Source organism: Falco naumanni, chromosome 2, assembly GCF_017639655.2.
Source record: "Falco naumanni isolate bFalNau1 chromosome 2, bFalNau1.pat, whole genome shotgun sequence".
In the NCBI taxonomy this organism is placed as follows: Eukaryota; Metazoa; Chordata; class Aves; order Falconiformes; family Falconidae; genus Falco; species Falco naumanni.
In genome coordinates, this window is record NC_054055.1 from 27,441,130 (window position 1) to 27,454,444 (window position 13,315).

General features: G+C 37.4%; 1 protein-coding gene across 1 annotated transcript in view; it reads right to left on the reverse strand.

Annotated features, from left to right (window-relative positions):
* Positions 1-12,455, reverse strand: part of DEUP1 (deuterosome assembly protein 1) — a 44,614-nt gene extending 32,159 nt beyond the window's left edge. The window contains exons 1-4 of the mRNA XM_040583422.1: positions 12,366-12,455; positions 11,300-11,364; positions 3,637-3,808; positions 2,220-2,315 (exon numbers count right to left, since the gene is read on the reverse strand). Of these exons, the coding sequence (XP_040439356.1) occupies positions 2,220-2,315; positions 3,637-3,808; positions 11,300-11,364; positions 12,366-12,455 (423 nt within the window). The remainder of the gene's footprint in view (positions 1-2,219; positions 2,316-3,636; positions 3,809-11,299; positions 11,365-12,365) is intronic.
* Positions 12,456-13,315: the final 860 nt, after the last annotated feature.

The following is a 13,315-nucleotide window of genomic DNA, read 5'->3' on the forward strand; positions in this document are numbered from 1 at the left end:
TGAGAGTGAAGGAAGTGTTTGGAGGCAAAGACTGGGAAAGTGATGTATATTCTTAAGAGCTAGAAGTCCAAACGTCTTGCATAAACATAAAAGAAGAAACAATCAGGAAACTCAAAGAAAGGTTAGGTAGTCTGAGTGGCAACTGTAAAGGAGAATCTTGACAAGAAGTATAGCCAGGTTTACAGGGAGACAGCTTGTGGGAAGTGTCAGATTCTTTAAAAAAAAACAACCACAAATCAAAAACATACTGTGTTTGAAAGGACTTGCAGGGTAGCTAACAACTTCAGAATCAAAATCTATGAAAAATGGTCTGGAGTTTCAATTTCAGAAAGTTCAGTTTCAGTGAAAATCTTAGCAACAATATGTAACATAAAACCAGTCATTTTCAGCATGTGATAAAAAAAATTAAGATGCGAAAAATATTGCAGCAATTGTGAAAAAAGATGAGAAAAGAGAAGTCTGCTATATTTTGGGGGCTAGTTCTGCTCTGCTAAAAGTACCTTACAACTTATACATAAAAAGTTACACTGTTTTTCATTGTATGATATTTATTTTCTCAGTAATCATGCCAAAATGATGTTTCTTTTTCTGTAATTTGTGTAAATTATAAAAAAGTTTTTGTTTCTAGCTACTTTCTCAAATGATTAAAAGTGTTAATTACATAATAACCAAAACATTCTCTACTTACTCAGGATTGTTTGCCAAATCATTTTTCACATATAAAAGAAAAAATAAAATAAACACAACATAACCTTAAAAATAAGTTATAAATTTGTTCATTTGATCGATTTGGGTGCTAAGTGTAACCACCTCTAAATGAAAATAATGATATCCAATCTAGCAATCCAAGATGACTTTAGTATAACTGTGATGAGTGGAAATTTGAAATTGTAACACTAAATCTCTGGTAGGAAAATCAAGTGAAGGAAACAGTAGAATAGTAGGAAAACCAGTTGAATTGTGTATGTTAACTTGTTAAAATCAGAGAAACAGAATAGACTGAAGTTCGCTAAGAATTAAGAGTCATGATTGAAGTGGAAAATAATGAAGCAATAAAAATACAAGCACAACATAAACACAGGCAAATAGAATCATAGAATGGTTTGAGTTGGAAGGAACCTTTAAAGATCATCCTCCTTCAACACTCCTGCCACGGGCAGGAACACCTCCCACTAGACCAGGTTGCTCAAAGCCCCATCCAGCCTGGCCTTGGAACACTTCCAGGAATGGGACATCCACAGCTTCTCTGGGCGACCTGTGCCAGTCTATCACCACCCCCATGGAAAAAAGTATTATTCCTTATGTACAATCTAAATCTACTGGTTTTCAGTTTAAAACCCTTGCGCCTCCTGTTACTACAGGCCTTGGTAAAAAATCTCTCTCCATCTTTCTCATAAGCCCCCTTTAAATACTGAAAGGCTGCTATAAGGTCTCCTGGGAGCCTTTTCTTCCACAGGCTGAACAACCCCAACTCTCTCAGCCTGTTCTCACAGGAGAGGTGCTCCAACCTATGACCATTTTCATGGCCCTTCTCTGGACCTGCTCCAACAGGTCCATGTCTTTCTTGTACTGGGGACCCCAGAGCTGGGTGCAGTACTCCAGGTGGGGTCTCAGCAGAGCAGAGTAGAAAGGGAGAATTGCCTCCTTCTACCGGCTGGCCATGCTTCTTTTTAGGCAGCCCAGGATACGGCTGGCTTTCTGGGCTGCAAGCACACTCTAAAATAAATAAAGCCAAACCAAATTCCCAGTATCAATAATTCAGGTTACTCTAGTTTTGATAATATGTTCACTTATGGAAAGCTATCAGACCACCTTAATAATCCCTGCTAATCAGGCAAACTGAAACCAGAAAAACTTATAGTAAAGCCATGGTGATAACAGTTTAAGTCTTAAAATTCCTCATGTGCATCAGAGTCTTACCAGCATGAATCTAATTATCTATTTCATTTATTTACCAAACTTTTAGTTTATTAGTCTAAAGTCAGGAAATCAAGTACCTGTCTTAATAACAGATGTCACAATCACATCAAAAACCATCCAAAGAGTTTGGACATGGCAGTACAGAAATGATAATGGAGCCTGGTAGGAAGCTGTAGTCACCATCATTTGTATGATATGATTCATCTTTCCCAAATCCATAAAGGTACATCTATACTATTAGGCATGTATAAGCTCTTTATACTGGAATCATAAAACACTAAACCCGACATTTTTCTTACTTGAGATTTCAGTGCTTGAAGCTGAGTTTCATACTTGTGAGCCATTTCATATTTAGTTTTCTGTAAGTCTTCCAGTTTCTGTTGAAGTAATCCCACCTATAGTCAGAACAAGCATTGAATTTTACTTTTTCTGAAGCTATCCAAAATATGTCATTTTTGTAATAGTAATTTGAAACTTTGAAAGAAGACCATTATTTAAAGATAAATATTAAAAATACATATTCATTCAGTAACTTAATAATAAAACAGGATACCACAAACCCAGATTGTTTCAACATTAAGTTAGGGATTTTATACCAAAAAAATCTCATTGTATGCTTATGTTATGATTTAATGATAATACTGTACGAGTCCATCTTGAAAGACCATTTAATGAAAGCTTTTCTGACCCAAGTATATAAATGAACTGCTGTGCCACATTGTGAAAATTTCACTTGAATGGCTTATATAACAATATATATGACTTTCAGCTACTTATGTACAAATTAGCAGGAGACTGCAGACTTATTTCAGCTCCCTAAGTACAGTGTCATTTGAGGTATCTTGAATTATCTGAGTTTCACAGGGATCTGAGAAATATAACAAAGAGCATACATGACACTGATGTTTTTCTGGAGGGGCATCTGGAAGCTAGGTAGAATATGCTAAAATATTTCTCTGTACAGGCAAATGAATTGATGCTTTAAGGATTAGCTAGCTGAATCATTCTCTTGGCTCCTCTGGCTGCAACGACTAAGAGCAAGTTTCTAATTGCTCTTTTTCAAAATTCTCACTGGCAGTTTAGACACCTAGCTCACACAAGCATGCCCATGTGTAAACACCTAACTTCACATCTTGAACTAGGACTGAATGCTGTGCTAGAATTTACTAATGTTTCTGAATGAATATTCAGCAGACAAGACTGTCAAGTATGGACAACATCAAGTACGCTGGGGCTTTCAGTGTGATAAGCAAGTCTAGAGTAGGTAATACAATTCAAATCTTCACTACTAATAATGGAATTATCACACAAAGACAGCATATCATATAAAATGATAAAAATCAGGTATAAGCAGGAATTACAAAGATATAATTATGTGAAATTCTTTGAACTGTACATTTCCATTTAAAATTTCTGATTAAACTAGATGTATTGGCATTTAAAAAATAAAATTATCTTTTTATAGCTAAACTGACAATATTTAGGCTTTAAGGAAATAGAAGAAATATGAGACTTTCAATGACATATTTACAATCACTTTTCAGAACAGAAGCACACTTTAAAACAAAACACTAAGGACAATTAGTGACCTTCAAAAGGTGTTTGGTGTTTGTACATGACAGAACGAACAGGTCTCCTTACAGAGCATTTAAAGCATACTATTAACTAACTGCCAGAATAAATACTTTCTTTACAGAATGTGATATTTTTAAATACCTCTTGACCTTTTTGATGCAGTTTGCTTTGGGCACTTGCTAATTCTTGATCGCAGATATCCATCTTTGCTTCTAAAGCTTTCATCTTCCTTTCCCATTCCACTTTCTTGCTATTTACCATGATATCAATTTGATGCACTAATTCCTGAATTTCAGCTTCATACGGAGAAGCTCTAATAGCATAAAAAGAAGAGATTTATATTTTCAATTTAAAAAAAAAAAAACAATAAGGGAGAAAAAAAGAATATTTACATTGTTAATATTTAATTTTGATGGAAATAACCATTTTTCACCACCAGAAAGAAAGAAATGGAAAAGCTAAATGATGCCTTCAAACGTAGGTGGAATCTCACTATCTTAAGTTTGCCTGAAGTCAAAATCAGAGTATTTAGCATATTCTAGACTATTTGCCTAGCTTACATGATGTTTGATATCCTCTTACTCTTCCAGGGATGAACTATCAAATGAGCACAAATTGAGTTGAAGGTATCCAGGCCCAAACCTCTATGGACAGAAGTAGGAGAAGCTGAGTATTAAATTGCATATGGGCACAGGACTTCCCACTATGGGCACATAATGATGGAAGTAGTTTGTTGGAGGAAGTTCTTAAACAGCTGGCTTGAAAGTGAGCCACAATTCTTAATTGCTAATTCAACTTTTACACTCTGTTTTCCCCTTCTGTTTGTGGAAAATGAACTTAAATAAAAAGGCAACTTTTAGGTTTTTATTCTACTAGGAAACACAGAGGTGAGTACCTTTTGAAAAAGAACTTGTCTTTGGGGGATTGTGTGGTGGATTTCATAAAGATTTGTACAGTACCTGCAACATAAACATTAGATTTTTTCCCAAACTTCTGAGGTTAAATTTGGAATACATGTCTTACACTACAACTTCATTGTCAGTAATAAACAATGTTTTACAGTGTTGCTTTAGGAATATTATGTGTCCTAAGTAAGAACATAATGATAAATGGTTAATTTTGGTATATTAGAAGGGCCATCAAAAACCAAAAGCAGTCAAAGTTGCTCTCTTGGTTGCCTTGTTATACTGCCCCTTATATAGGAGCAGTATATTAATTGAAAAAAAGGAAATTTTGTCTGGACAGTGTCAAACAATGTTTAAATCAGCTGATGTATACCATTTAGCAGATATATACAGAGTATCTGAACTTTAGTATGGCGATTTCTTCATTCCACATCCATTCCAACTTTATATTTGATGATGAATATAAAAATTCGAACTAAGAAAGATATAGATTATAGAAAAAAATGGCTCTGGATACATTCTATGCAAGAAATTTCATTACTCCTACACTCAAAAACCTTTTATTTGTGGAAATGACTATTTCACATCAAAATAATACAGCCCTTCTAGGGTATATGTTGGCTTTTTTTCCTGAAGTGTTTTGGAGAATATTTAACCTGTTAACCTCAATTGTTTTATGAATTCATTTTATACTAGCTTCTCTCAATCTGTAAATTTACAGCTGGCATTTCAGATTTGCAATGATTTATTTAAAAGTAAGAATCTTTCTAGAACTCATGAATCTATTAAACTTTCAATAAAACATCCTGTTAGAAAAAAATTTCTGTCATAATTAAATAAAACTGTTTACTGAAATGTTCCTGAACATTATGTTTTCCTGACTTACTGCTTCTTATCCATTTAACCTGGGATTCTAGAGTTTGGGAAAAACATAAAGGAGACAGTATATGCTCCTGTCTAATTCCTTCCCATAAAACACAGAAGGTGAATTCAAAGCTGCTTTTAGACTGTTACAAAGAAAATGTAGCTATTGGACAAATTGCTTAACTATGTATATGAGCTCATAACTTTTCAATAAAACTTAATTTTCATTGAGTCATATGGAAAAAAGAGACTTTTCTATCACTGTCATTAATTACACATCACAAAAAAATCTGTTATTTGTCAGTCATTAAAGACTCCAATTTAATCTGAGTTTACTTAAATTGAGATACTGGATCAGAATTAGTTCAGACAGTATTTTGATAAAAGCCTTTAGCAGACTTACCACTGTGTAATGCTTGCTTCATGTCATTTATCGAAATATTTTCTTTAATCAAATTCATTTGTTTTTTGAAAATACCGTATCTTCTAAGCAATTTTAGTATGGTCAGAGCTCATAGAATGTTGGATGTAGATATTTTTATATGAAGTATGAAAAGGGGCATGTATCTCACTGGAGTGAAAGAAAACCTTTCATTGACTGTTTTTATCCAGTGGAATAATGTGTTGAATTTTTAAACTTGCGAGAAGTAGCATCTCTTTCATTTCACTCTCTGTAAAAATTTACTTTCTGCACCATTTTTTTAGTGGCATCTGTTATATGCATATCCTGCGCTCACATGAATTAACTGTTGATAAGCTTTTCAACTTCTTTTCCACTTCAGTTTTAGTATTTTTCTAATACTTTTCTTGTTAGCTGTTCTAGTTTTAATTGCTTTATGTTTTTTCTAAACAAGAGATTCTATTTATAAATTACCCTAATATATAGCTTTATTACTTTCTTTAGAAAACATACTTTTATCTTATCACGTATTGGAATGTATTGAAATATGTCATCTTTTTAGTCATTGCAACCATATCTTGGCCATAAAAAACTTAAAAATCTCATTTACAATCTTCAAATCACTCTTTTCAATAATATGATCTGGTTATTGTGAAAATTCCTGCATTTTTCCCTCTGCAACAATTTGGAGATCAGTGTGTCCAATTATTGTAATATCTAAATGAAGGTACAAATAAAACCAATGTCTCCACCGTCAACTCTCCCTTATCTCAATGAGTTATACTGTTAGTAAGTTGTTAGTGGTATACTTGCTTTCTTTTCACTTTTTGTATCTGTCATAGTGACTACTCATTGTACAACTGAAGTTTAATCTGCATTTAATTTCCGTTTCCTCATACTGTTGCAGAATTTTCAAGTGTCTTTTTCTTTTTTTTATTTTGATTAGAAGACTGTATTGAATTTCCTGTCGATAAACCCAGCAATTTTATTTTTTCATAAATTTGTTAACTATCCTTCCTATTACCTAAACTAATGCAAAACCAGCATTGTGATCTATTACTTTTCATTATAATAAATTTAGCCTTCTGATAAACAAGTTTCTTCACTTCAAAATAATTCAAGAATGCTGTGACTTGGTTTTGAGTTATGACATGCTCCATTTTCCTTTTAATAGTATTATTTATCTCACTGACATTTTCCCTAAAAGTAAAAGTGATAGCCACTGGCTATAATTTAATTGGTTCTTTAATTTTAAATAAATTAAAAGCTATGTGTTCTCTTGATTGCTGATAGTATACACCTCTGTCTGCACATAAAGTGCCTCTATGATCGCTAATCAGTTAGCAGTCATTCTAGTATCTCTATGGCATGACAGTTCGTTAAAATGAGCATAGCTATTTCCTTAAAATGAGCATAGCTATTATTTTATAAATAATTGCCAAAGAGACAGTCACACAGCGACAGAAGTTGATACAGTATCTGAATAATGTAGCAGGAACCTACAAAAGCACAGCAGGATGCCTGTAACGACTCCATCCTAGGATGTGTTGGAGAGGATTTCAGTACCCCAAATAAGCACAGAATGTCATTTTGTGTCATTACATTTTGGCATATGTTTTTGGGGGGACATTGCAACCAAGAATGTACCAAACAATTAGGAGCTCTACTTTAGCAGAACTGCTCTTAACAAAACACACCGCCGTGTGCTCAGAGGTAATATCCCTATTGCCAGTGAACCTTCAACTGTGGAGAGTGCTGCCAGCACTTCGCTGAACAACAGTAAGCTAGCTAACATGCTCCTTTACTGTAAATGACTGTGCAAACCAAGCCTTCACTTAAGCAAATGCTTTTACTCCTAGTAGTTAATATCACCGTCTTGTGTGAATGCTAGCATGAAAATGCTTCCTTTCTTTTCTAGTAAACTTTCACAACCCAGCTGTTCAGCCAGCTCTCCAGATGTCTGCCCTCCCAGTGCCCATGCAGACATACTGAAGTTGTCTGTAGGTTATGCTGTGAGTCATGCTGGTCCCACATACTCTGCATTTCATACGCTGTATGCTCAACTTCTGACTGCACTACACTAAAAAGAGTACTGTAACACAGGTATGTGTTTATAGAATATCTTTTTTTGGTGCTTAAATGGTGCATAACCCTTGTTTTGATAATTATTACAGGAAATTGGAGCAAATTTGTTACATTTACAATATAATTAAAACTCAACGTGATTTTTTAAGGTAAAATTCTTTAAAACGTTTATATCAACAAATCCTTGAAACTTCAACATTATCAATGTTAAGCTTGGAAAGGCTTTTTAAATACACACATAAATCTTAATGTCTTTTTAACGTTAAAACTGGTAGAAATGCCATTTTAAAGTTTAATATGAGACACAGAATAATAATAAATAAAGTGCAAGCAAGTAAGTACCTTGTGATGTACACATCACAAAACAAAAATACCCCCCTCCCAAGTGCCTCAAGCTTATCTCAAAAGAGCATTAATGATGCAGTAAACTTTGATTCCCTCTTGGTTCAATATGAAATGGGTTTTTAAAAACAGAAGATGAAGCAATACTGCATCAGGACTACTTTTTCTTTAACACCGGTATAAGGACCTATGCCCTTACAGCCTCATGTGATGTCAGATGGCAACACATTGGTGAACCACCAGCAATGACTCAGCTATCTGGTTTCAGCCTTCAGAAATAGGTACTTTCTTTTTTGCGTGTCACAAGGATCATCTAAATACTGTTTTGCAAGTGCAAATGCATCCTCTAGTCTGGATCATTAGGTCACCCTTTCAGATCCACCATGGCTGGTACCATTACCTCTTAAGTTTCACCTGTCTCTTTCAGACCATCCTACACAAGGCAAGTTCCGCAGCTGTTGCTAGAAAATCTTCTCTCAACAGTTCTTGCACGTTTCGAACCACCAATATATAAAAGGGAGCTGCTGAAGGAAAAATCCCTTCTGAAATAACTTCTCAGTCTATCTTCATCTTTGCTAATTCCTTACCTAGATCCTCTAGGTCCCCCTACAGCTGAAAAAGGAAAGGCTGACACTGTAGATTACTGCTGCTGTTCTACTACCAGAACTACTCTGGATCATGGCTGTGGTATTACAAACAGATCTGCATAAAGATGTATTTGGCAGTTGCCCCCCACCTGCTAACATAGAGGTACTACTAGCTGCTGTTACTATTATTTTAGTCCATTCAGTGTTTTGAAGAGTTCTAACTATCCCCCTCAGAATATGGCAAATCATATTGTATCACGATCATGACAATTTATTTTGTTTACTGGATATGGAAAACTTTGGTATCTTTTGTTTAAGATGCCATCAGGTAAACAAACACACAAAGAACAAGTCTTCCCATACAGCAAAGAAGTATGCATACGTTTTTTTACCTATATGCATTCAGCATTCCCACCTTGTTGGATATGTACATCGAATGGATTCTTCTTACATAGAAGTAATGACTTGTACTTAAGCAAGTGCAGCTTTTTTTTTTTTCTTTGGTTGCATTTACTTTGAAACAGCTCAAAATACTTAAAGGTATCTTATTTTTTAAGTGTTGTGGGCAAGCTCTTACTCTTATTCTATCTCCATATTGGTGAAAATAGAGATGATTCATATTCTGCTGTCATTAATAACTATTTATCTTCATGTAAAGTCTAGATGTTTCCAAATTTAGACAAGCCAAGATGGACAATAATTTTTACCAACTCCAGGCCTTTATCACAAATGATTTTTGTACTAGTTAGACCTTTCTAGCTCTATTTATCTGTCTTTTGCTTTAGAGTTGGGCACAGATCTGTATTTTTCTGATTGTTTCATAATAGACATAGAAAGAATATTATTGTCCATATACCTTAGAACAAAGTTGTAATTTAGAAACTGACAATTTAAAAAACATTTGGTTCATACTCAGTCTCTACCTCATGCCTTCTTCCCTTATTACTCAGGTTTGCTGACAAATAGGAAAATATGTATGACAGTATTTATGCAAACACAAGCAAAACCTATGCAGAACAATGTTAAAGGTTTCCGTCTTACATTAATTAGTTTTTGGTCCTTAACCCAGCTTCTAGAGCTGATATTTATTCATTTTATCTTCTTAAAATTTACTTTAAATACAGGAAATATATAAATCAGTTGTGATAAACAGTCCATTGGAATCTTCTACCCCAAAGTTCCATTATATGAACCAAAACTAATTTAACAATTTATGATTTATGAGTTCTTGCAGCTGGGATGTAATTGTCATGATTTACACCACTATTATTCAGCCATCTTCCCAAATCTTAAAGCTGTCTGCATTATCTCTGGAATACTGTCAGCACAGGCTGAAACGAATGTCTCCTATTATTGAATGTGTATTCTAAACTATTCTTTCAGATTCTTTGTATAGTTAATGGAAATAAATAGCTACCAAGAATACCCAGTTTATGACGGGACAAATCACTCTCTAGATGCATCTGCAAAGAACTGAAATTCCATGTATGTCAATTACAACAAAGGCAAGGCAGAATCTGAACTCTTGAAACAGACTTCTGATTTGTTAAAAATGTCCAAAGAATAGCATTATTTAGCTTTTTTTAAACATTCAAGTTTTTATATGACGATATTTACCAATCAGATCAGTAATTTAAAAAATGCCCCTCAAAGCCAAAAAAAGGGCCACATTGTTCAGAATATAATATTTTACTGCAGCATTTTTTGTCATGAAAAGTGCACACATTATTCTTCAGTACAACAGAGCACACTTTCAAATCCTATTAAAACTTTCTTGGGCCAGAATAAGGTGTGATAGAATATTTGTGTTTCTGTTATTTTAAAGAAATTTTACACTTAATATGCATAATATTACCTTGGACAGCTTCTTGGTAATAATGATAGAAGAAACTGTTTTATATGAAAAATAGGTAGCAAGTTTATTTGCAAATTATGATAGATAAATATTCTATTTAGCTCGTTATATGGAGAAGTACTTTTTATATCGCTGTGTTCCTTGAACAGGCTAGATGGGATCAGGTCCTACAGCAAATCTCATCCATGTTTACACTTCTTTAGAAAGATTTTGTGCTGTACTAATATTTTTTAGATTAACATCAAAAGAACTAAACTTGGATTCTGTCAAAAAAAGATGATTGTGTTGTGATGAAAATGCACTTAATACTTGGGAAGAACAATTGCGGTTATTACCTGTGCAAAATAAGACTAGGGCTTTAGCAATTAATAGCTTTGTTTTTAAGATTTTTGAATGCTTTAAGAGCTGTGAAATGTAAGTTTATACTGCTGTAGCCTAGCAACTTCAACTATTTTTTACAACATTTCAAAAAAACATTTCTTAACTTCTTAATGTAACCCCACATAGCTTTCATTTCCCCCCCTCTTGTTCAGGTATTAAGATTTTTAAAAATTAAATAACTAAAAGAAACAGTCAGTAGATTATTAGCTAAAACAGTGATGTGTTGTCTTAATTATCAGTAACTTCTCCAGTTTGCATAGAAAGCAGAAGAAATTGAGAATCACGTTTGCTTCAAAAATCATTAATATTGTTTCACATTTTTAATAAACCCCTGTAATTCAATTCCATTCTATATTCAACTCCCAGACAGTAAGTCATTACTTACTTGGTGACAGCTTGCTCCTGAAACACTTCTAAGTCCTCCTCCATATTACTGATTGTTGTTTTAACCTGTTGAAACAACAGCAATCTTAAATGTCTGCATTTACACAGCCAGGTAGCGCATACTGGATAGTTCTATGCTTTCCTTTCCATTTCTGGGATTCTCCCACTGCAAAGAAATGTAGTTCTAATTACAGGCTGGAATGGGCAAGGCAAAAACATCTCAAGTAAGCTCAACTCGGTGTCAGCAGCTCCCACACCTGGTGCAGCACTGAGACAGAGGTGGTGCTGGCCTGAGGGTAGCCCTGGATTTCCATGAGGAAGTTTGTTATGGATCATTTCCTGTTGTGTGATGTCAATGATTTGACAAGACACTCTAAAACATATAAACCTAAATTTGTCATAGATCTGTGGCTACATTCATGAACCATTTCTCATACCTTCACACACTCTAATTAACCTATACCCGGGCTATAATTGCTTTCAAACAGAGTTTTGGACTCCTATTGACTATTTACTCCATTGCTTAGCAGATGCAGTGCTGAGACACACGGCCTTTAAGTACATCAGCACAAAGATCATAACAAGACTGTTGCTGGGACCAGTCTGGTTCTGTGGGTCCAGCAGGACGCAAGGATGTGGGGCAAGCCTGGCTGCATGCAAGAATGGGAACCAGCCACATTATGGGTGACAGAGAGGCATGAAACAGCCCCAATTCCTCATGGCAGGGAGCAGCAAGGCTGTCAGGGGCATGGGTACCTGTATATACAGATGTGCGGACACTGCCACAGGGCACTGCAGCCTTAGCTCCACAGGGACCAGGCACCTGAGGTAACACTGCTGCAGGGGCACCGGCTCCACAGGGACCAGGCACCTGAGGTGACACTGCCACAGGGGCAGTAACAAGGCCCAGGCACCTGAGGTGACAGTCACAGGACCACCCGGCACCTGAGGGGACACATGCATCGGAGCAGCCTTGCCTACGGCGAGCACCTGAGGAGAGCGGGACGGCCCCGGCGCCCCTCGCCCCCCCGCGGCGGTGCCGCGGCCGCCCCCTCCCCTCCCGTTACCTGCCGTGCTCCCCCCGCCGCTCCTTTCGCACCCGAAGTAGCCACGGCCGCGGCGTGAGCTCCGCAGCCCGCTCCCCCCCGCTCCCCCATCCCGCCCCAGCTCCCGCCCGTCACCGCCCCGGTCCGCCGCTCCCAGCGGCCGTTATGGACAGCGCCGGGCGGCTTCTCCGGTCGCCGCGGTAACGCCGAAGGGCGGCAGGGCGAGGCGGGAAGGCGGGGGAGTGGGGTGGGACCGGGCACCGGGGCGGTGGAGCAGGGGGCGAGGCCGGGCGGCGGCCCGAGGGGCGGACACGGGCTGGGCGCTGGCGGGGGCGGTGCGGAGCTGCCGGAGAGCTGAGGCGCGGGCGGCGGGGCTGGGGCAGGGCAGCGGGGGCGCCTGCCGGGGCGGGGGAGGGGGTAGCGAGAGGGGGCCGGCAGGGCGGGAGCGGCGCCCCGTCCCTCGTGTCTGGCGGGGCGCTGCGTCCCTGCGCTAGCTGCCCGGGGGCCTGAAGGAGCTGGCGAGGATTTCTCCTCAGGAAATGTTACCCGGGTAAAAAGTACGTACTCTTGCTTTAACATAATCTAAGGAATCAGTAGGCAGGGTGTTTTTTTCTTTTCTTCTTCTTTTTTTTTAAATAATTTTTATTTTTTCTTTTTTATTTAAAATGCTCTTGTTACTAGGTAATGAAAAGGCTGAACGTGACACTGCTGTAGGGGCAGTGTGGCTCTAACAAGGGCCAGGCACCTGAGGTGACACTGCTGCAGGGGCACCGGCTCCACAGGGACCAGTCTCCTGAGGTGAGAGTGCTGCAGGGACAGTAACAAGGCCCTACGCGTTTGAAAAATGGTTTCAACTGGTTTTCAGATTATTGTGCGAACGACCTGGGTTTGGCTGACACTCCTCTTCACGTTTTTGTGGACTTTACTGTCTTAGTCAACAGCAAAACACTTCAAAGAACCACACGAGTTCA